Consider the following 22442-nt stretch of genomic DNA (forward strand, 5'->3'; position numbering starts at 1 on the left):
CTATTCACCAAATGGCTACATTGTAAAACTAGGAATCCTCTAGCCTATATGGACAATATGTGTTGACAACGATATTGTAAATAAATAATTTAAAACACCAGCTGTAGCCTATTTTCTCCACACTCTGACAAACGGCCACTATAGGCTATAGCTGATCATCCCGCTATAGCCTACGCTACATTACATCCATCACGATAAATAAATATCCTGGAAACAGAAACAATGTAGTTTTATTGTCACGGTTCTGCAGAGAACTGTCCCAGATAGTACCTGTTAATCCCCGGGCCGGGTCCGGCCCCCGTCCCTCCCGTTGGCGCACCATTGCTGGGCTTGATGAGCTGTCCAGAGCCTGCTGGTGCTGAAATGGAAGTCGAAGCCCCCGCGGAAGGAACAGCGGAGCCGGGCTGTCCCGGCTGGCCCTCTCCCTCGATGCTGCCTTCGTTCCCCATCGTCTCGGGAGATGATTCGGAGGAGAGAAACGAAGTTGTAGAGGGTTCTACAGTTAGAATAAAAACTCAGAAGAAACTCAACGCTGCTCCCCTTCCGCCATCATCACCTATAATTCTGTTTCCTGCACGGAGCACGCGCACAGAGGACGCGAGCTGACGCAAAAGGGAGTGAGCACGTACGGGCGCGTGCCCTAACTCCTCGTTTGTGTCGCCTGCCAAGACACTTGAACCCACCGAACCTCTATGAAAAACATACATTTTCCAATATAAGAGGCAATCTGAACATTAAACTGTCATTCATCTCCATTTTCCACTGCATGTTACGTAGGTAGTCCTAGTGTTTGTTATAGGCCTACTATGCTCCATGGAGAGGCTTGTCTCTCTAACAGTGGACCAATTACAGTGGTGCTCTCCAGGTTGTGCAACCTGTTATGCTCTGAGACAGATTGAAAATAATGTGCACTAAATAGAATCTACCAAATCTTCAATGAAGCCTGCACTTTCTCTTCCTCTTTAAAAGGCTACATTCTCAAAGGGCACTAGACAGAGTATGCATCCCAAATGGCACCCTATTCCCTATTTAGTGCACTACTTTTGACCAGGGCCCATAGGGCTCTGATCAAATGTAGTAAACTATATAGAGAATAGGGTGGTATTTGGGAGGCTGACAGATTCCCTGTCCCCCTGTCTGTCCTCTCTGGCCACTGTTTCTGTGACTATTGATCAGTTGACTATTGATCAGCTCCAGGCGCTGTGCTCAGCTCTGCAGGACCCAACGGATGTCATTTCCTCCCAAGCCAAGGCTACTCCATCATTGATAGGGCTATCTACAATCTCTCCCCTCAGCACCACTATCATTCATTCACACTCCTGCGAAAAACCCGGTCATCACTAGCTTCTATAGCCACAAAGTCATAAACCCTGCCTATTTCACAAAGTATCTTCTTAAAGTTAGATTTTAAACCTAACCTTAACCACACTGCTAACCTTATGGCTAACCCTAACCTTAAATGAACATAAATGATATAGGTGGTAAATAATAATCATGTAGAGCATGGCCGGCTGGCCCATTAGGCAGGATTAGGCTACCGCCTAGAGCGGCATTTTGAAGAGGGCGGCATTTTCTGAGCTAAACTGACCAAGACGCACCTCTAACAACACATAACACCTCACATTATTCTGCCCAAAAACAATGATAACTTCTCTCACCCAGTGGCATAAGGGCTATTTAGGTGAGTGCTGATGCCGCCCCAAGATAAGCAGTGCCCACAAAATATTTATCTTATCCATGCCCTGCGCGCCTTTCCAGGGTGCTGTTGAAGAGACGCAGCGCAGCAGCATAATGAAAACAGGCATAGGGTCAGGGCTTAAGTTAAGGTTAAAATGAGGTATAGTTTCAGTGAGGTTAAGGTTAGGATTAGGGTTAAGGAAAGGCATAAACGTTAACATCGGGTTAGCATACCGCCATCTGCCGCCATTAATTTCCTGCCTAAAATAACAAAAAATAAAATGTCAACTCCAATGTAGTCATGTCAATGCACTGTTGGCTCTGAGTGAATCTGCGTCCCAAATGCCACCCTATTCCCTATATCTTTAGTGTGCATGGTCAGCTCTGTCATGGTGGTGTGACAGTGCCATTGGGTTAATGAAGATTAGAAGGTTAAACCAGTACACCGGAACAAGCCCTATTTAATACATAAACTCAACATTCATAATGACACTTTTCCCCTAGAAAACCCCAAAACTGAGGTTTAGCCTATATTTTAACGCAAGCCTCATAGAAGACTGGATATGTGGGTGAGAGGTGGCCTTACCTTCTTGTGCCAGCATGGATATGAAGGTGAAGATGAACTTGTCATAATTATTGGTCCTCCTCTGGTCTTCGATCTGGTCAAAACATGGTTAGAAATCTTGATTAACACACCAACATACAAACACACACATACACTGAGTATATCAAACATTAGGAACACCTTCCTAATATTGAGTTGCTGCTTTACATGGTGTCGACTTTGGGTGGTGGACCATTAATGATACACACTGGAAACTGTTGAACATGAAAAACCCAGCAGCGTTACAGTTCTTGACACAAACCGGTGCGCCTGGCACCTACTACCAAACCCCGTTCAAAGGCACTTAAATATTTAATCTTGCCCATTCACCTTCTGAATGGCACACATACACAATCCATGTCTCAATTGTCTCAAGGCTTACAAATCCTTCTTTAACCTGTCTCCTCCCCATCATCTACACTGATTGAAGTGGATTTGACAAGGGACATCAATAAGGGATCATAGCTTTCACCTGGATTCACCTGGTCAGTCTGTCATGGAAAGAGCAGGTGTCCTTAATGTTTTGGATACTCAGTGTACACCGACCGAGATACTGTAGCTTTGGATGCAAACACACACAGGGGATGATGGAGAATTATTTTCTCTGGGTGCATATATCAATATTGTACAATGTGCCTAAAAGTCTCCAAAGTGAAACCATTGGAAGGAACCCATGTGGCGAGAGGCCTTGCTGACCATGGAGAAGTGTTGATGATATAACTGTATGTGACTAAGGGGGTTCAGCAGCACATCCTGGAGTCATTGCTACACCTCGTGGACATAGGCAGCAACTACACAGCATGGCAGCTTGGACATTCTCTCAACACTCACTCACTCATCCCAGTCGTGCTGGCTGGCGCATAGGGCCACAGCAAAGGCTCCTCAATTCTGTCGGCCATCTTCTGCACCGTGCCCCTGCTCTACTGATGTTGCTGGAGCTCAGTCTCGACTCTTCTCTGCTATGATGTCTTGGGCTTCCCCCTCTGGAGTACAATGGACAGCCATTCTTGGAATGGAGTCTATTCTTCCTTAGAAAAGTATCCAGCTCCAGCGATGTCTCAACATATAAAGCTATTGTAACGATCCTCGCTATATGATGCATGTTACAATTCCCACCAAGTAGATGAGTCCTATTGGCGCGAAGCATAAGTAAGGTGTTTGCATTTCACGCCTCAGCAGGTTCACTTTCTGCTCACTCCGTTCGTGACACTGAGGTCAGAGACGATGGTAGCGGACTTAACTCGGTCTGCTAAGAGGTTGGAAGTCTCTGTTAAAGTAATGGAAGAAATGCAGTCAAAGTCAAGTCCATGTGATTTTCTTTTATCTCACCAAATATATGACCCAGAGCATCCATCTATGTATGACATGATGAGAAGTGAGTGAGGTCAATAGTGCTTTTGTGGAGTTTATTGTAGTATTCATGTGACTAGGATAAAAAAAAACACTTATGTTACCACTGATGCTGAGCTGACACAAACAGATACATATGTACAGAAACATACACACTGCTTACACACTCCCCCACACATATACCATGCTCTCCAACGATTAGAATCTAAATTTAGAGATAATTTACAGATAAAAAAAACAATACGTGTAGATCTCCATTCATTTACAGGACCTCGAAAGAGATACAGGTTACGTCCCAAATGGCACCTTATACCCTATATATTGAACTACTTTTGATAAGCGCCCCAAAGGTAGTGCACTAAATAGGGAGCTACTTGGGACGCCCCATACAGTACTACCAAAGCATGATACAAGCAAGCAAATAGCAGTGAACAAGCCCTTCTTGACAGGAAAGAGGAGTCACATCACATGATCAGACCAACTCCAAGACTTCCAAGCAGCTTCCTGTGTCCCTCACAATCAGTTGTCACACCTTTGTGTTCATTAGGCACCAAATGGAAGAAACCAGACTGAAACAGGGAGGAACTTCCTGGAATTGCAAACACTCACTTTCGTTTTCCTTTGTAAAACGTTCAAAAAAGTTTGCCGCCGCGTGCCTAATGAACACGACCCAGTACACAGTGTGATGGCACAGACAGAGGTCCTTTTACATGGGGACTAAGTGTCTGTCCCAAATGGCACCCTATTCCCTATATAGTGCACAACATTTGATCAGGGCCCATAAAAAGTAGTGCACTATATAGGGCTCTGGTCAAAAGTAGTGCACTAGGGAATAGGGTGCCACTTGGGACACAATCTAACATACAGTACATACATCTGATAAAAAATTACTCTTCCTCTTACAGTAAAGCAAACATAATCTGATTAAATTAATCAACAGATGGTCCATTGGATGAAGTCAGAGACTGACATTAAAATACAGCAATATGAATGAGTCCTTTTCTCCCTGAAGTCACAGGACAGTGTCATGAGTGCAACAAGGGTTTTTGTATTTTCTCTGCTGTGATTGGTGATCGGTGACCCCAAGCAAGCACTTCCTGGGGTCACTGGCGCTTGGCCTTGTAGGGTCGCGAGCGTTTCCTGCGGTCTGGTTTCCTCTGTTTGTGTAGACGGCCGATGCTCACTCCCTGACGACGACGCACAGAGATATTCTGCTCGACCAGACTAGCCAACATGCCTGGGGAGAGAAGGAGAGCGAGAGATCAGAAAGAACTCCATTGATTTAAAGAGGTTCCTGTAAAATTGCCTCTGATCTAGTAAATGTTATATCACATTTTCCTACATGAAATCAGATAAAAACAGTTGTCAGAGAGGGAGATGTGGAGAGAGAGCACCATTTGTGGACCACTCTCAGACAGTGTGGGTCTCTGACTGCACAGCAGGGAGGTTAAATATAGAACTCAGGGATTAGCTAATAAGCAGAGAAAGAATAAGACCGGATGTGTGTGCATGCATGAAAATCCACCTTTTGTTCTACCAAAGGAAAGGGGTGAGAGGTGGCCTTACCTTCTTGTGCCAGCATGGATATGAAGGTGCAGATGAACTCGTCATAATTATGGGTCCTTCTCTGGTCATCGATCTGGTCAAAACACAGTTCAACATTTTCATTAACACAACAACATACAAACACACCACACATAACACACACATCATCACATAAACCCACCCACATAGCTTTGGATTTCTGTGATCAAACTCATTAATCCCACTACTTAGGAACTGTATTATTCTGTATAATAACCTTGTATTTCTTCCTCTTCTCCACCTCCTCCTTTAAAAACACTTCATAGTTGGCGATGTCCGCCTCCACACACTTGAGCAGAGCAAGCAGCTCCTGCAGGAAACAAGAGATAGAGAAGAAATCAACTAGGTGACATTTGGTTATAACATCAATCTGTTCTATACAGCAAGTCAACCTCTAGCTCGAATGAGCCAATAGACACACAATACAGCGAAAGATGATGAATTTGAAAACAAAGAGAAAGAGATACTAAATGAGAGTGGGAAAGAGGACAATAACTCCAAAGAAGAAAAAGAAAACGTGAAAAAAAGGATTGAGGAGCCATAAAATACAGAAATCTCCAGATGTTTCTACCAAGAAATAAAGAAAAAAATAGACTTACTTTAGGAGAGTATTTTTCCCCTGAGGGCTTGTTGCTTCCAATGGTTTCCGTGGAGATGACCTTTCCCTTGCTGAGCTTGACATCTTTGCTCTCCTCCTCTTTCACCTCCACCGATGGTCCCTCCTTACCTTCCTCCTTCAAACCTTCCCCCTTTCCTGCTGGGTTGCTCCCTTGCTCTTTGTCTTTTACCTTCTCTGGAGCGCCTGCCTTTTCTCGCTTGGACCCCTCAGGATCAGCTGCACAGGCACAGAAACAACATCTATTGAGCAATAAACCCCAACAAAGATTCATCATTGCACACTGTATAAAAAAAACAAGAGTTTCTTATTAGACAAATTCAGGTAGTCCCTCCCTGTTTCAGTCCATTTTCTTCCGTTTAGTTTGTAGTGAACACATCCCAGCTATTAACTCACCATCAGATTCAGCGGTGTCACCTTCCATACAGTTCTGTCTGGCTAATAGGAATGTGCATCTTTCCCTTTCAAGACGATTTGATACTTATCTAGATACATGGGCTCCGATAGGATACAGGAACGATACGTTTTAGTGCGATTCGGTTTGATTAGAGAGCGAATCGATGAGATTCGGTTCGATACGATGCACTAACATTTGTTGCATAAACACATTCATTTTACATTCAAAATTACAATCTGCTTCTGATGGAGCTCATGAGTTGGGTCTCTCTGAGCTGGATCTGTGTGTGTGTGTGTGTGTGTGTAAATGACGTACACTACCAGTAAAAAGTTTGGACACACCTACTCATTCAAAGGTTTTTCTTTATTTTTAACATTGTAGAATAATAGTGAAGACATCAAAACTATGAAATAACACATATGGAATCATGCAGTAACCAAAAAAGTGTTAAACAAATCAAAATATATTTCATATTTGAGATTCTTCAAAGTAGCCACCCTTTTTTGCCTTGATGACGGCTTTGCACACTATTGGCATTCTCTCAACCAGCTTCATGAGGTAGTCACCTGGAATGCATTTCAATTAACAGGTGTGCCTTCTTAAAAGTTAATTTGTGGAATTTCTTTCCTTCTTAATGCGTTTGAGCTAATCAGTTGTGTTGTGACAAGCTAGGGGGTATACAGAAGATAGCCCTATTGTCCAAGTCCATATTATGTCAGGAACAGCTCAAATAAGCAAAGAGAAACAACAGTCCATCATTACTTTAAAACATGAAGGTCAGTCAATACGGAATATTTCAAGAACTTTGAAAGTTTCTTAAAGTGCAGTCGCAAAAACCATCAAGCGCTATGATGAAACTGACTCTCATGAGGACCGCCACAGGAATGGAAGACCAGAGTTACCTCTGCTGCAGAGGATAAATTAATTAGAGTTACCAGCCTCAGAAATTGCAACCCAAATAAATGCTTCACAGAGTTGAAGTCACAGACACATCTCAACATCAACTGTACAGAGGGGACTGTGTGAATCAGGCCTTCATGGTCGATTGCTGCAAAGAAACCACTACTAAAGGAGACCAATAATAAGAAGAGACCTGCTTGGGCCAAGAAACACGAGCAATGGACATTAGACCGGTGGAAATGTGTCCTTTGGTCTGGAGTCCAAATAGGAGATTTTTGGTTCCAAGTGCTGTGTCTTTGTGAGATGCGGTGTGGGTGAACAGATTATCTCTGCATGTGTATTTCCCACCATGAAGCATGGAGAAGGAGGTGTGATGGTGTTGGGGTGCTTTGCTGGTGACACTGTCTGTGATTTATTTAGAATTCAAGGCACACTTAACCAGCATGGCTACCACAGCATTCTGCTGCGATACACCATCCCATCTGGTTTGGGCTTAGTGGGACTATCATTTGTTTTTCAACAGGACAATGACCCAACACAACTCCAGGCTGTGTAAGGGCTATTTTACTAAGAAGGAGAGTGATGGAGCGCTGCATCAGATGACCTCAACCCAATTGAGATGGTTTGGGATGAGTCGGACGACAGAGTGAAGGAAAAGCAGCCAACAAGTGCTCAGCATATGTGGGAACTCCTTCAAGACTGTTGGAAAAGCATTCCAGGTGAAGCTGGTTGAGAGAATGCCAAGAGTGTGCAAAGCTGTCACCAAGGCAAAGGGTGGCTATTTGAAAAATCTCAAATATAAAATATATTTTGATTTGTTTAACACTTTTTTGGTTACTACATGATTCCATATGTGTTATTTCATAGTTTTGATGTCTTCACTATTATTCTACAATGTAAAAAATAGTAAAAATAAAGAAAAACCCTGGAATGAGTAGGTGTGTCTAAACTTTTGACTGGTAAAGTATGTCTATGGTGTAGGTACTATGTAGGCACCTGAGCTGAGCCATAAGGGAGACTAGGTACCACCCCACTACCAGATTAGAGGGGGGCAATGTAGCCAGTTTTCTGTTCCCCCACTTTGGTTCTGAAATCACCATCACCCACTAATTAACTTGTCATTTCTGCAGAAGTGTTTGAGCTAGTAATGCATCAAAATGTATCGATTCCAAATTAGCTATGACATAGCCAATGAATATAAAGCACAACTTTGGATTTCACCCCATCTCAAAATCGAATAGTTTTGACAATTTGGACGTTTTTACGGCGCCATCTTCTCCTCTCGCTTTGGCCATGCAGTGCACCTCGCAAAAGTGATTGCTGTCCTCATTATGCAATTATCACTTTACCCTGTATATCTAAAAATGACCATATACACTGACATAGACTGACCAGGTGAATCCAGGTGAAAGCTATGCTCCCTTATTGATGTCACTTGTTAAATCCACTTCAATCAGTGTAGATGATGGAGAGGAGACCGGTTAAAGAAGTATTTTTAAGCCTTGAGACATGTGTGCCAATCAGAGGGTGAATGTCAAAATATGTAAGTGCCATTGAACGGGGTATGGTAGCAGGTGCCAGGCGCACCAGTTTGTGTCAAGAACTGCAGCACTGCTGGGTTATTCACGCTCAACAGTTTCCTGTGTGTATCAAGAATGGTCCACCACGCAAAGGACATCCAGCCAATTTGACAACTGTGGGAAGCAATGGAGTCAACATGAGCCAGCATCCCTGTGGAATGCTTTGGACACCTTGTAGAGTCCATGCCCCGATTAATTGAGTCTGTTCTGAGGGTTAAATGGGGGGGGGGGGGGGGGGGGGTGCAACTCAATATTAGGAAGTTGTTCCTAATGTTTGGTATACTCAGTGATTGTTTAAAGCTAAACTACCAAAACTATTGCTGATGGTGAACAATCAAAATAAAATCTATTGTCAGCAGGTACAGCCAATGAAAGTTCTGTCTCCTATAGCTTACTTCTATTCCGGTAAAACACAATTTTCAACAGTGTATAGATAACTATAACCTAGCAAATGATATAGGTAGTTACTCAACTAATAAAGCCTAATATCATGCAAGCTATTTTAGCAATTGAATGCTGAAGGTGCCACGCAGATGTGCGAGATCAGGCAGCCTACCTCGCGTTGGTCAGCGCGTGAAGCTGGGCACAATGTGCAGTTTGACTAAGCTACCGATATTGCATGGGATTGTTCGGCATGCAAAATGACTGTCAACACAGTTACATGCAGTTCGACACTGAAAGATGAGAGGTATTTTCAGAAGGTAAAAATAATGTAATATGAGCAAAACATTTTCGTGAACCGCCGATTCGTAACGTTTGAATCGATTTTCTGACTGATGCATGCTACATTTGGATCGGTTTGTGGTCCGCGGATCGATGCACTTGTATCGTAAACATTTGAATCGGGGACCGATGCGTATCGGTGAATTGTTACATCCCTACCAGTTAATGCATTGTTTAGCTCTTGCATGTCCAGAGCTGTGTCAGTCTGGTATTAGATTAGTATAATCCAGGTATTAATATGGTTTATGTAATTAGGTCTGAAGGTAAGCAGCTGCTCTTTGATAATAATCTTAAATCGAGTGCCCATGTTCACTTCCCCACAGGTCCAGTCTCTCACTCTACCTATCTCACACACACACACACACACGTCCATCCATCCATCCTCACCGGGTGGCGGTACAGCATATATAACCCCGTCCTCCTGTAGATGCAGCAGGGCGGTGCTGACGGAGGGCCCCAGCTCTCTAACAGCCCGGTTGTGTCTGGCATCCAGCCTCAGCAGACCCTCGTCCTCCCCGAACAGCACCCGGGACAGGTGGGATGCCACAGGGCTGGAGGGCCGCGTTGCCACCTGGGAGCGAGCCGGGGAGCGCAGTGGCGAGTTGAAGGCGCTGCCGATCTCCGAGGCGGTGTCGGTGCTCTCGTTGCTGGGCGTGGGCGAAGGCTGCGAGGCGGCGGTGATCACGATGCCCCCCGTGCGGCCCTCGGTGCGGACCGAGAGGGGCGTGGCCAGAGCGTCCTTCCTCTGGACTTCCTTCTTGAGTTTCTCGGCCAGGACACTCAGCGCCAGCTTGGTCTCCACGCCGCCGCCGCCTACACGGCCCGTACGGGAACGCAGGCCCGCCTTCCGCCTGAACCTAAACACACACACACAAACTATCAAGTACCGAGGGGAACATTTTGGATTCAATTAAAAATAAGTGGTACATCGCTTTTTAGTCTGAATAACACCAAACACCTAAGGCCTTTACCACAGTCTTAATGGAAACACCATGCGATATGGAGCTGACCATAGAAATAGAATGGAAACAGAATAGAATGACCATAGAAATAGAATGGAAACAGAATAGAATAGAATGACCATAGAAATAGAATGACCATAGAACTAGAACAACTCTAGTTGTGTGGAGCTGACCTGGTGGGTGTGCCCGCTGCTGTGACAGTTTCTACCTCCCCATAGTCATCATCGTCAGAGTAAGGGGGCTGGTTTGTGCCAGGCACCCGGGGACGACCTACCCCCGTCACCCCTGCCGCAAGGTCCTCCTCCTCCTGTCAATCACAGAGAACAACCAATCATCTACCTTGTCACGGCAAACATATAGTATTGGTCCATGGGGCCGAATCCTAACTTGAGATATGTGTATGTAAGTCAAGCCTGTTGTGAAAATCATCACGCATTGATGTTAATGAGAGTTATGTGAGGAAATTTGAGTTGTGTCACATCATAACCAATCCCCCTCCTCCTGACCTGCATGGGGGACTTGGCGTAGTTGTGGTTGTCCAGGAAGGCGGGCAGGCGCGGGACGATTAGGGTGGGGCTGTTGACAGGCTGCGTGGCTCCCCCTCTCCCCGATGGGGCGGTTGGTTTCCCCATGGCCTTCCCTTTGCTTGAGGGGGTGGGAGTCGACTGGGACTGGGCTGCTGCACCGTCCGCAGAACAGGGGGAGAGACAGTCAGAAATTCATGGACGTCAGTGGAACTGTTGCAGCACATCATACCCTGAGACAGGATGAACCCCAAATGGCATCAAATTCCCTTTATGGTGCACTACTTTTGACCAGAGCCCATATGGTTATGGTCAAAAATACTGCACTACATAGGCCAGGGGTTCTTAAACATTTCCAGCCTGGGACCCAAATGAGAAATTCTGTGTTTTCCTGGGACCCAAGCTTAGGAAAATATGCAACTATATGTAAATATCAGTACATTACATTGCCCTTATGCCTAAAACAAATGCCATATAGACAAAATTCAAATAACAATGAAATTAAATATCCATATAAATATCTATTCATGTTTATTTTCCCCCATTAAAACACTCTTACATATCTGTATAGGTTGGAACTGTTGCTGTTAAAATACAATAAATCATTTTTCATTCTGAACTGGAATAAACCGATTATAAACGAAATAAATGGAATAGGGTGGCATTTGGGACATACAAACGGACTCACAGAAACCCTTCTTCGTGTCTATAAAGGTCATCTACATTGGGGAGGTTGGAGCTGAATTTAATACCTGTGGGAGGAGTCTGCTCGGCCCCCTGTGATGTAACAGGTTGAGGATCTGCCTCTTCTTTTTTGATAGCAGGGGGCGTGTCCTCCGAGGGGGAGGAGTCCTGCTGCTTTCTGTCCTGGACTAGCTCTGGCTGGGTGACCCGGATCAGCTGGAGAACAGGTCACATTCAAGTCAAGTCAATCAGACACACGTGGTCTATTGGTATGGGTGCATTCGTTTTAGCTCGCCAGGGGCACTGGTTGGGTAGAGTTTGCACATTTTAGACCATTCTATTGATCCTAAAGTGAAATCTCTGCTTAAACGGGACACCGGGCAAGCTAAAAGGAACACACCTGATCAGATACACCCCAGTGAGAAAGTGTGGATGTGTGTGTATCAATTGGCTCCTCTGTGCGTGTTTCCTGACCTGCTGTAATCCCTCCAGAACGATCTGTCTGTTCCTCTTGAGGATCTCTAGTTTGGACTCATACTTCACCCTGCGGTCAGGAACCACTGCCATCAGGTTGAAGCGAATATCATGGTATGGCTCTCTGAGAGGCGAAAGAAAAGTGTGTGAGTGAGTGTGTGTGCGTAACATCTCATTCAGTGTTACTGAGGCAGGAGATTGGCCTCGGACTCACCCAGCTGTGGCCAAGCCAATCCTCTCCATGATGACCCGTCGCGCCTTATCTGTCCACTCCTCCTCCTCTCCCCATGGCCCTGTGAGAGCGAGAGAGAGGCGAAGGAAGAAGAAAAGCTTTCATCTCGAGCCCATGTGGTCACCCTATTGACCCTGGCCAAGAGTAGTGGACTACATAGGGGATAGGGTGCCATTTAAGAATGAGCCATTGTGGTCTCACAGTAGTCATCAAGTGTTGTATTGTCACACAGTAGATTAGAGAAGTCATAGCAATGTGCTTTCCTTGACATTCCAGCTCTATGAAGACGCTAGGCCTGGGGTTCTTACACTTTTCCAGCCTGGGACCAAACGAGAAATTCTGTGTTTTCCTGGGACCCAAGCTTAGGAAAACATGCAACTCTAAATATATATCAGTACATTTCATTGCCCTTATGCCTAAAACAAATGCAAAATAGACAAAAACAAATAACAATGAAATTAAATATCCATATAAATATCTATTCATGTTTATTTTCCCCCATTAAAAACACTCTTATATATCTGTCTATGTTGGAACTGTTGCTGTTAAAATACAATAAATCATTTCCATTCTGAACTGGAATAAACTGATTGATCACATCACACAGATGAAGAACAGAACACACACTCAGTTTTTGATAGTGCAACACTAAGTAACAGTACAGATGAAATGATCAGGCCTACCGTACATCTTACTGTAGAAAGTAATGTTGAAAAAAAGGTTGCAACTGTTGCTGTTAAAATACAATTTTAAAAATGGTATTCTAAACTGGAATAAACTGATTGATCACATCACACAGATGTAGACCAGAATAAAACACACACAGTCCTAATGAGAGGTGTGTGGCTGGTTGAAGTTTTCAACAATCATGTCTATTCTGGGCTCAGTTTTTGACAGTGCAACCCTGAGGTCATGCTCAGCATTGAGTCTATTTCTGTACTTGTTTTTTAAGGACGCCAGAGTTGAGAACCCTGACTCACATAGGTATGTGGTGCCAAACTGGATCAGAACATCTACTGCTTTCTCAGGCAGGCAGGAGACCGCTTCCTGCTGTAGATAAGCAACCCAGAACTGTGAGTGTTTGCCTCAAAAAGCATATTGCTTCAATCAGTTTATTCCAGAATAAAAATGATTACTTGTATTTTAACAGCAACAGTTCCAACTTAGATTTGCTTTCAACAATAAGTGTCTACAGTAAGATGTACTGTTACTTAGGGTTGCACTATCAGTAGCTAGCTAGCTTGCTTGCTTGCTTTGGCTAACTTTAGCTAGCTAGCTATTAGCTGTGTACAAGGGGATTGTTTGGAAGAGAAACTCACATCTACAACTATGAGAGATAGTACTTCCTTATTTCTGCTTATCGTCACCTGTTGACAAAATGACAACAATGCCTTGCTAGCTGACTTACTTTTCCACTGTCGAAGCACTGTTTCCTGAAGCATTCTGCCCTGTTCTGAAAGAACTCCCTGGGTTCCTCGTTATTTCTCAAAGTTTGTATGAAACCAAGAGAGAGAAACTCATCGCTGTATTTGCGTTTCATGATGATTGAGCTCAGTCAGAACTTGTGGCTAGCTTGAGTCCATTTGATGACAGCGGTGAGTGATGGCTATTGGGAATGACAAGTCAGTGGCTGACAGCGCATCATCTGCTGCTGATCTTCAATAAAACTGCAGAAAAAAGATCTGGTAAACCGCGAAGCACACGGGCATCTCCCTCCCACTCGCACAGCTGCCAAACTAAGCAGAGACACCACTGCTAAGCAGAGAGCGCACTGAACAGAGAGCGCAGTTGCACTTGGCCAAATCAATTCCAGTAATTAAATGAAAGAATAATACATTTACTCTGACAAATCGCGAGCCACCATTAACGAGCCACTTTGGGTCGTGACCCATACTTTAAGAAAGGCTGCGCTAGGCTGTCTCAACGTGAGTGAGCAGTACTACGCTGCTTCCTTTAGTCCATCACAGTGTGCAGTCTCACCGTGGTCAATGGGGTATGCCTTGAGGCCGTCTAGCTCAAACAGGCGGTCTTTGATGGGCACGTAGCTGACAAAGTGGAACGCTTCCATGGTCCGCACGGCACTAATCCCATTCTGCTTCTCCGGCAGGTGCCTGGGCTCCGGTCTCCATGGAAACAAGAGAAGGAAGAGGAGTAAGAATCATTCATGGGTGGCAGAGTCACATTTGTACAAATCAGGGTTGTATTCATTAGTGCACACCGTAGCAAAAATGTTTTGCAACAGAAAATGAAAACAACTGTTTCTAATTGATCAATTTCAGGTAGGTTACTCCCTGTTTCAGCCTGTTTATTTTCATTGTGCCTACTGAATAAAACCTAGTGGTAGGAAGGGAGGGACATATGCAGCAGCGCCTCCTACCTGGCATGGCTGTTGTGTGCTTTGGCCAGCTCTGGGGCATTTCCAATGGCGTAGCCTTTACTCTGAAAGAACATGAAAGAAAGCGATGTAAAATTTGATTATAATCCTAACACCACAGCAGAAATAGGAGAGAGGTAGGTGTGTGTGTGTGTGTGTGTGTCCTCACCTCTGGTCCGAAGCCTTTAGTGAAGGTCTTCATGCGGCTGAGGGTAGTGCCCAACTCAACCCCACTACAGTTGAGGAGCACGCTCAGAAGTGCATGGGTGGCGCAGGAGTTGGGGATCAGCTGGGCACAGAAATAATAACAGTGTAAAGGAACTCAATGAACTCAAAAGAAAAACAATGCCTTCCTATGACACAGTAGGAAATGATGGAATGCACCACATTCTGACAACAATATAGCCTCCATGCATGCAAATCACTATTACTGCAAACTGACTGCCCTGAACCTTATAGTCAAGGATTAAAACAGACTCACCTGGTGGGCAAAGAACATGTCATTAACAATGTCATCATCAATGACAGAGGTCTCATCCACCAAGGTGGAGACTTTCCTCCTAGACCTTCGCTCCTCAATCCACTTGAACAGGAAGATGAAGCCATAGACAGGGCTGGGTGGGGGGACAGGAATCAAGAACATCAGAAAGCTGTCCACATATTTGGGTTTATACACTAGTAGGCCTAGGCTATATATACAGTGGGCTTATAATAGTGATGCTTTCAGAGTTTGTGACACAGTGACAGTGGCTTGATGATCATTGCTCCATACCTTGGACACTTGCTTTGTAGGTCATATATCTCCTCCACCTGAACCCCCTTCACACCTACATTACAAACACATATGCAAAATACACAAAGGGATGCTCAAACTATGTGCTGCTTATCCAGTACAGGTTTACTTTATCAACCAACCAGTCAAATCAACTCACCAAAATCCTCCACCAAGAGCGTGAATAGCCCTGCACACACCATAAGAAAACACACGTTAATTGAAAATGTAACACAATGGCATCGGTCATACAAACAGAGACATTGTAGGTAATTCCTCCTGCTGGTGCAACTAACGTTAATGAACAATGTACTAGCTAACTAGTGTGGAATTGATATATTACAAGCTACAGTAACTATCTATAGCCCTGCGCATCAATCTATATAACGTTTTTTGCTACTAAACGTATTAATGTGTTTACTGGCAGTAAAACATATTGAGATGATCAAACATTCTGATTGCAGATTAGATTATATCTGACAAAGAATTGTTCGCTAACATTCGCAGCTAACGCGTTAGCTTCTTACCCGGGTCACTCTCGAGTTCCAGCCACCCTTTGTTCATTTTTGCATGTAATTACAGTCCATCGACTTTTGGCTAAGTACTCCGCCAGTCCATCGTCACAGAAACACTACAAAAGTTTTACCCAATTAGCTAACGGAACGAAGACAAATTCACTTCTAAAACGTCGCAGTTGAGAGATAAACACAAAAGAACGACAGCTTGGACGCTTTAATTTTACGTCATTTAGGTGCGACTTCGATAGAGTCGCATTCAAGACTACTCCAGCAGATGGCGCCATACTTTGTCGTGATGAACAATTACAAGCTCTAATTCCTATGCTATTAACTAAATTATTTAGTGTTGCCGAGTACAGCATAAACTAAAATCAAATATGAATTTTGGGCCTTTCCTGATAGCAGTTTTGGGCTGCTTTTAAACAGTTTGAGTCATTCGAGTGTGCCTCCGGAACTGAGTTCTAGCGAGTTGTTTTTACATCCGTGCAGGGGGACATTGTTACTGTTACCCTTGAAGAAACCGTGAGGGGAAATTAAAAGAAATACAGTTAGTAAAAAAAAAAAAATGTATTAATCATAAACATATCATCAATTCGATTTCCTAAGGGAATGCAAAACGTAAGTACATCGTTTGCCAACTTTTTGATTCGAACTTAATTTTTGTTTCAGTCTAACAATGTTACATAATGGCTTTCTTGATTAGCCATCCTCTGGACAATAGACGTTGGCTGAAAACAGCGATTGTATGGTAACATTACGCTAGTTCACTAACAACAACAAGCTAGCTAGCTGCTCAATCACGCACGCACGAGCTAGCTAACGTTAGCTGGCTGTATTTGGTACGACTTGTTTGTAAAATTTTATGGAAATCGTTAAACGTTAGCTAACTAATTGTGAGAAATTACCTAAGCTAACTAGCGTAAGATACATTGTCTTGGCTTGTGATCTGTTTATAGCCAGACATGTGCTAACGACGTTAGCTAGCTACCTACAATATATCTTAGCAATATTTCATCTCAGATTTGCGTTTAATAAGCCAACATCTCACTATCCAGCTAGTTAGCGTGCTAATAACAGTAGCTATTATGTTGATGTTTGCGAGTTAATAATGACATATCTGACGATGGGCACAAGGTAGAAAACAACAAGTAAGCCAGCTAGGTATTTTCTAATGATGTGCCCCCATTCTACCTAGTTAGCTACCTGTTTATGGTTGCACGTTATGGCTACCTACAGAAGCTAGAGTTGGTTATTATCTCTTGCATTTAGCATTTTATGTAACACACTGCAGTATAATTGCTCAATATTGTGTGTGTGAGAGAGAGAGAGAGGGGGAGTGAGTGACAGTCAGAGTTTAATGTTGGCATCCAGATTATAGTGATTTGCAGGAATATTGACATTGTTGTTTGGAATCTCAGATAGTTCAGGAATATGTATTTTCCATTTTAATGTGGTACAATACCAAAAATGTGATATCTCTTTTTTTTCTCCGAAATTCAAGTAACACAAAACTATCACGCCAAGGTGCAACAACATCTTTATGTCCTATGACTTGACACATTGAAATGTCAACAGAATGTAAAAATATACAGGGGTTGATATTGATTTGCCATGGGGATCATAGACTGTAGTTTTGATATGCAGGTGTGAGTGGGGGAGAAGAGGTATATAATCCACGTGCTGCTCAGTGTAGTGGTCATACAGTTAATATTTTATCAGCAGCTGTGCAGGGGTGTGTAAATATTTGATGCTGGACATGCACGTGGGTCGTTCCATGTCATTTCAGCAAGCCATGACACCCACCATCTCAGATTGCTCTGAAATCGTTTCTGTAGTTAGAAACAGATTAGATTACCATTCCTGCAACATTATTTTGTTGAAATATTTTGATCTCTGAGAAATTAAGCTAATTGGCCATTTAAATTTATAGGATTCATATAATAATCAATAAATATAGTACCTAATATCCGATTTGGACCTAACTTTTTTCTAACAGTGAATAAGACATGAGGTATCCAAACAAATGGTCAAACACCACCCACAGACCCTTTCCTTACCATGTAAGCAGTCTCTGGACAAGGCTGTATTTCCGCTGCAGTCATTTATATGTGGTGCTGAGCCACGGCAAAATCGCCACCATGCCCAAAAAATATGGAACATGAAAAAATATTTTTACCAAGGTGCACTTTGAAGATGATAAAACAGTCCACATTAAATGTTCCTCTGCAAACAAAACGACTAATGAATAGAAACTATCTACTATGGGGTCTATCTATCTATATCTGATTTATCTATTTACCTAGTTGGCTCGGATTCCAGCTTTCCATTCCTACTTTATTTATTTCTCAACTCCTAAATATGTGTTGAGTTTTTACCAGCGGCAACCTTAGGGTAAACCACCACCCAACCTCAAAATAATTTTTGGTGAGTGACTTGACTTAAATTGTGATGAGACAGATTACAATTTTTAGTTGAGCAAGAGTAGTGGCAACCAGGGAAAGTGTTGGAGGGAAAAATGGTGACGTGAAGTGGTTTCTGTGACAAGTACAGACGTGGCGTATTGCCCCAAGTTATCCTAACAGATAGGCCTACATTATATTCACTGTGTTTACGTTTTTTGGGACATACAATTCATCAGTAGGATGCTAACTAATTAAAGTACAGCATTTGGAATCTAGCTAAGGATTAGCCCAATAAGGTAAATACAGATAGGCATGGGGTTGCCTACTGTATTTGTTTATAGACACTATGCTCCATCAGTTGAGCCTCAGGTAATTATGCTTATTGCTAATAGCATACCTGATAATATAAACCATACATAGGCTATATGCATGGACCAATATTAAAAAATCATTTTAACAGATAATTTTACTGATATGTTATTGGACTCATTTCTGGAGGTGGAAATTATATTTTAAATGGTGTCAGCATAATTTTATTTTAATTCAATTTGGATTAGTAAATCACCAGAACTGAGCTTCTCAGACATTCTACATAGAAATTATCCACGACCTTTTCCCCCACTGCTACACATTTTTCCAGAGGAAACACTGGGACAAGGTCTGACAGCAACCCATGCTTTGGTTTTGTTTACCTGGCTAACGTTTCAGCATTTATGGCACATCCACATAGGTACCATTGGGAACTTGTTTGTCTGCCCAATATTAAAGATAAAAATTGGCTGGGAAAAAATGGCATAAATCAAAATATATACCAGTTCCATTTGAGGACAAAAATGCTGACGGCTGCGCCACACAGGTTACAAAAAGGCTGTGAAGACTTCTTCGATGTTCCGATCCCATGGCACTGGGTTTATGAACTGATATACAAAACAACGATTGATTAAAAAAATGTTTTTACATTTTGAATTATTATACAAAATTCTTGCTACCAACAAAATATTATATATATATATATATATATATATATATATATATGCAGTGCATTCGGAAAGTATTCAGACCCCTTGACTTTTTCCACATTTTGTTACATTACAGCCTTATTCTAAAATGGATTAAATTGTTTTTTCCCCTCATCAATCTGCACACAATACCACATAATGACAAAGTGAAAACAGGTTTTTAGACATTTTAGCAAATGTAGTAAAAAAATAAAAAACATAAATATCTCATGTACATTAGTATTCTGACCCTTTACGTTTTTTGTATTTTTTAGTTTTGTTATTTTTTTACCCCTTTTTCTCTCCAATTTCGTGGGATCCAATTGGTAGTTAGTCTTTTCCCATCGCTGCAACGAGCCGTGCATCCTCCGAAACACAACTCAAAATGTGAAAACTCCAATGTGTTGGAGGAAACACAGTACACCTGGCGACCGTGTCAGCGTGCACTGCACCTGGCCCGCCACAGGAGTCACTAGTGTGCGATGGGACAAGAACATCCCTGCCGGCCAAACCCTCCCCTAACCTGGACGACGCTGCGCCCCATGGGTCTCCCGGTCGTGGCCGGCTGCGACAGAGCCTGGACTCGAACCAGGATCTCTAGTGGCACAGCCACTGCGCCTCTCGGGAGGCTACTCAGTACATTGTTGAAGCACCTTTGGCAGCGATTACAGCCTCAAGTCTTCTTGGGTATGTTGCTACAAGCTTGGCACACCTGTATATGGGGAGTTTTCTCCCATTCTTCTCTGCAGATCCTCTCAAGCGCTGTCAGGTTGGATGGGGAGCGTCGCTGCACAGCTATTTTCAGGTCTCTCCAGAGATGTTCGATCGGGTTCAAGTCTGTGCTCTGGCTGGGTCACTCAAGGACATTCAGAGAATTGTCCTGAAGCCACTCCTGCGTTGTCTTGGCTGTGTGCTTAGGGTCGTTGTCCTGTTGGAAGGTGAACCTTTGCCCCAGTCTGAGGTCCTGAACACTCTGGAGCAGGTTTTCATCAAGGATCTCTCTGTACTTTGCTCCGTTCATCTTTCCCTTGATCCTGACTAGTCTCCCAGTCCCTGCCGCTAAAAAACATCCCCACAGCATGATGCTGCCACCACCATGCTTCACCGTAGGGATGTTGCCAGGTTTCCTCCAGACGTGACGCTTGGCATTCAGGCCAAAGAGTTCAATCTTGGTTTCATCAGACCAGAGAATCTTGTTTCTCATGGTCTGAGTCCTTTTGGCAAACTCGAAGCGGACTGTCGTGCCTTTTACTGAGGAGTGGCTTCCGTCTAGCCACTCTACCATAAAAGCCTGATTGGTGGAGTGCTGCAGAGATGGTTGTCCTTATGGAAGATTCTCCCATCTCCACAGAGGAACTCTGGAGCTCTGTCAGAGTGACCATCTTGTACGGCAGATAGCTTAGTGGGTAAGAGCGTTGTGCCAGTAACCGAAAGGTCACTGGTTCTAATCCCCGAGCCGACTAGGTGAAAAATCTGTCTGTGCCCTTAAGCAAGGCACTTAACCCTAATTGCTCATGTAAGTCGCTCTGGATAAGAGCGTCTGCTAAATGACTAAAATGTAAATGTAAATGTTCTTGGTTATCTCCCTGACCAAGGCCCTTCTCCCCCGTTTGCTCAGTTTGGTCGGGCGGCCAGCTCTAGGAAGAGTCTTGGTGGTTCCAAACTTCTTCCATATAAGAATGATGGAGGCCACTGTATTCTTGGGGACCTTCAATGCTGCAGACATTTTTTGTACCCTTCCCCAGATCTGTGCCTCGACACAATCCTCATGGCTTGGTTTTTGCTCTGACATGCACTGTCAACTGTGGGACCTTGAATAGACAGATGTGTGCCTTTCCAAATCATGTCCAATCAATTGAGTTTACCACAGGTGGACTCCAATCAAGTTGTGGAAACATCTCAAGGATGATCAATGGAAACAGGATGCACCTGAGCTCAATTTCGAAGTCTCATAGCAAAGGGTCTGAATACTTATGTAAATAAGGTCTTTCCGTTTTTTTTATTTTTATAAATGTGCAAAAATTATAACAACCTGTTTTTGCTTTGTCATTATGGGGTATTGTGTGTAGATTGAGGATTTGTTTTTAGAAATCCATTTTAGAATAAGACTGTAACGTACCAAAGTGTGGAAAAAGTCAAGGGGTCTGAATAATTTCAGAATGCACTGTATATGGGGCATACAATCATGTCAGCTTTGCAGATTTTGCTGTGAAGAGATGGAATCACTTGATCGTCTATTTTGGTAGCTGGTTTCTGGTCATAGGTTCAGGAGTGGCTAAAAAGTCATAATATTGTTCTAAAATTAACCCTACAAATAGCACTGTTTGGCGATCTGGAAAGCCATAGTCAATCAATCAACAACATAATACTCTTAGCAAAAATATAAAAAATGTAATTACAATCTGTTGATTAATATTTGATTAGAAAGGTTCAGAATCTATGTAAGACAGCACAGTTGAAAAATATATGGCACAAGGAAATCAAGAGAGGCTGTTCAATGGAGATACGTGGGATGGGCTGAGAGGTGGATTTAATCTGTAATAGTTAATAATCTGTAATAGTTGTCACTGAAAATAATATACACTGAGTATACCAAACATTAGGAACACCTTCCTAATATTGTGTGTGTGCCTCTGAATGGCACACATACACAATCCATGTCTCAATTGTATCAAGGCTTAAAAATCATTGTAGAATCCATGCCCCGGAGAATTTGGGCTGATCTGTAGGTAAAGGGGGATCCGACCCAGTACCAGATGAGTGTACCTAATAAACTGGCTGGTGAGTGTATATAGGTACCATTGACTTGCATTGGATTTGTCCCACAAATGCAAAAAAGTTAGTATTTTAAACAGTGACCAACAAAACCAAAGCATGGGTTGCTGTCATACCTTGTCAAGACTTCTTACAGGGTAAGGAAACAATGTAATTTGGGTGAACTAACCTTTTTCACCTAATAGCAGGAACAGCACCATCTAGTGGTAAGAACATGGTCACATCAGGATGTAGGATGGGACATAAACCTAACAACTTCAATGACACATTTCTCTGAATGGGAAGAAAACCATCAC

At 43.1% G+C, this 22442-nt stretch overlaps 3 protein-coding genes across 3 annotated transcripts in view; 1 reads left to right on the forward strand and 2 right to left on the reverse strand.

The window, feature by feature from the left end:
• Positions 1 to 449, reverse strand: part of LOC311138863 (protein bassoon-like) — a gene marked incomplete at both ends in the record, with an annotated part of 129142 nt that extends 128693 nt beyond the window's left edge. Inside the window, one exon of the mRNA XM_084173658.1 lies at positions 271 to 449. Within this exon, the coding sequence (XP_084029784.1) occupies positions 271 to 449 (179 nt within the window). The remainder of the gene's footprint in view (positions 1 to 270) is intronic.
• A 3133-nt stretch (positions 450 to 3582) lies between these two features.
• LOC311138266 (ubiquitin carboxyl-terminal hydrolase BAP1-like) lies at positions 3583 to 16195 on the reverse strand. Its single transcript, XM_084172948.1, has 17 exons — positions 15981 to 16195; positions 15614 to 15643; positions 15454 to 15508; positions 15163 to 15295; positions 14851 to 14970; positions 14685 to 14746; positions 14288 to 14430; positions 12290 to 12368; positions 12076 to 12199; positions 11670 to 11817; positions 10900 to 11072; positions 10567 to 10700; positions 9819 to 10288; positions 5815 to 6050; positions 5433 to 5525; positions 5198 to 5270; positions 3583 to 4868 (listed from the first exon to the last, which is right to left on the reverse strand). The coding sequence occupies exons 1-17, from the start codon at positions 16015 to 16017 to the stop codon at positions 4735 to 4737; spliced, it is 2244 nt and encodes a 747-aa protein (XP_084029074.1). The 5' UTR covers positions 16018 to 16195; the 3' UTR covers positions 3583 to 4734.
• A 279-nt stretch (positions 16196 to 16474) lies between these two features.
• LOC311138265 (helicase ARIP4-like) overlaps positions 16475 to 22442 on the forward strand; it is a 33114-nt gene continuing 27146 nt past the window's right edge. The window contains 1 exon segment of the mRNA XM_084172947.1: positions 16475 to 16589. The gene's annotated coding sequence lies outside the window, so the exon portion shown is untranslated.

Source organism: Coregonus lavaretus (genome assembly GCF_964263955.1).
Source record: "Coregonus lavaretus genome assembly, chromosome: 12".
Lineage (NCBI taxonomy): Eukaryota > Metazoa > Chordata > Actinopteri > Salmoniformes > Salmonidae > Coregonus > Coregonus lavaretus.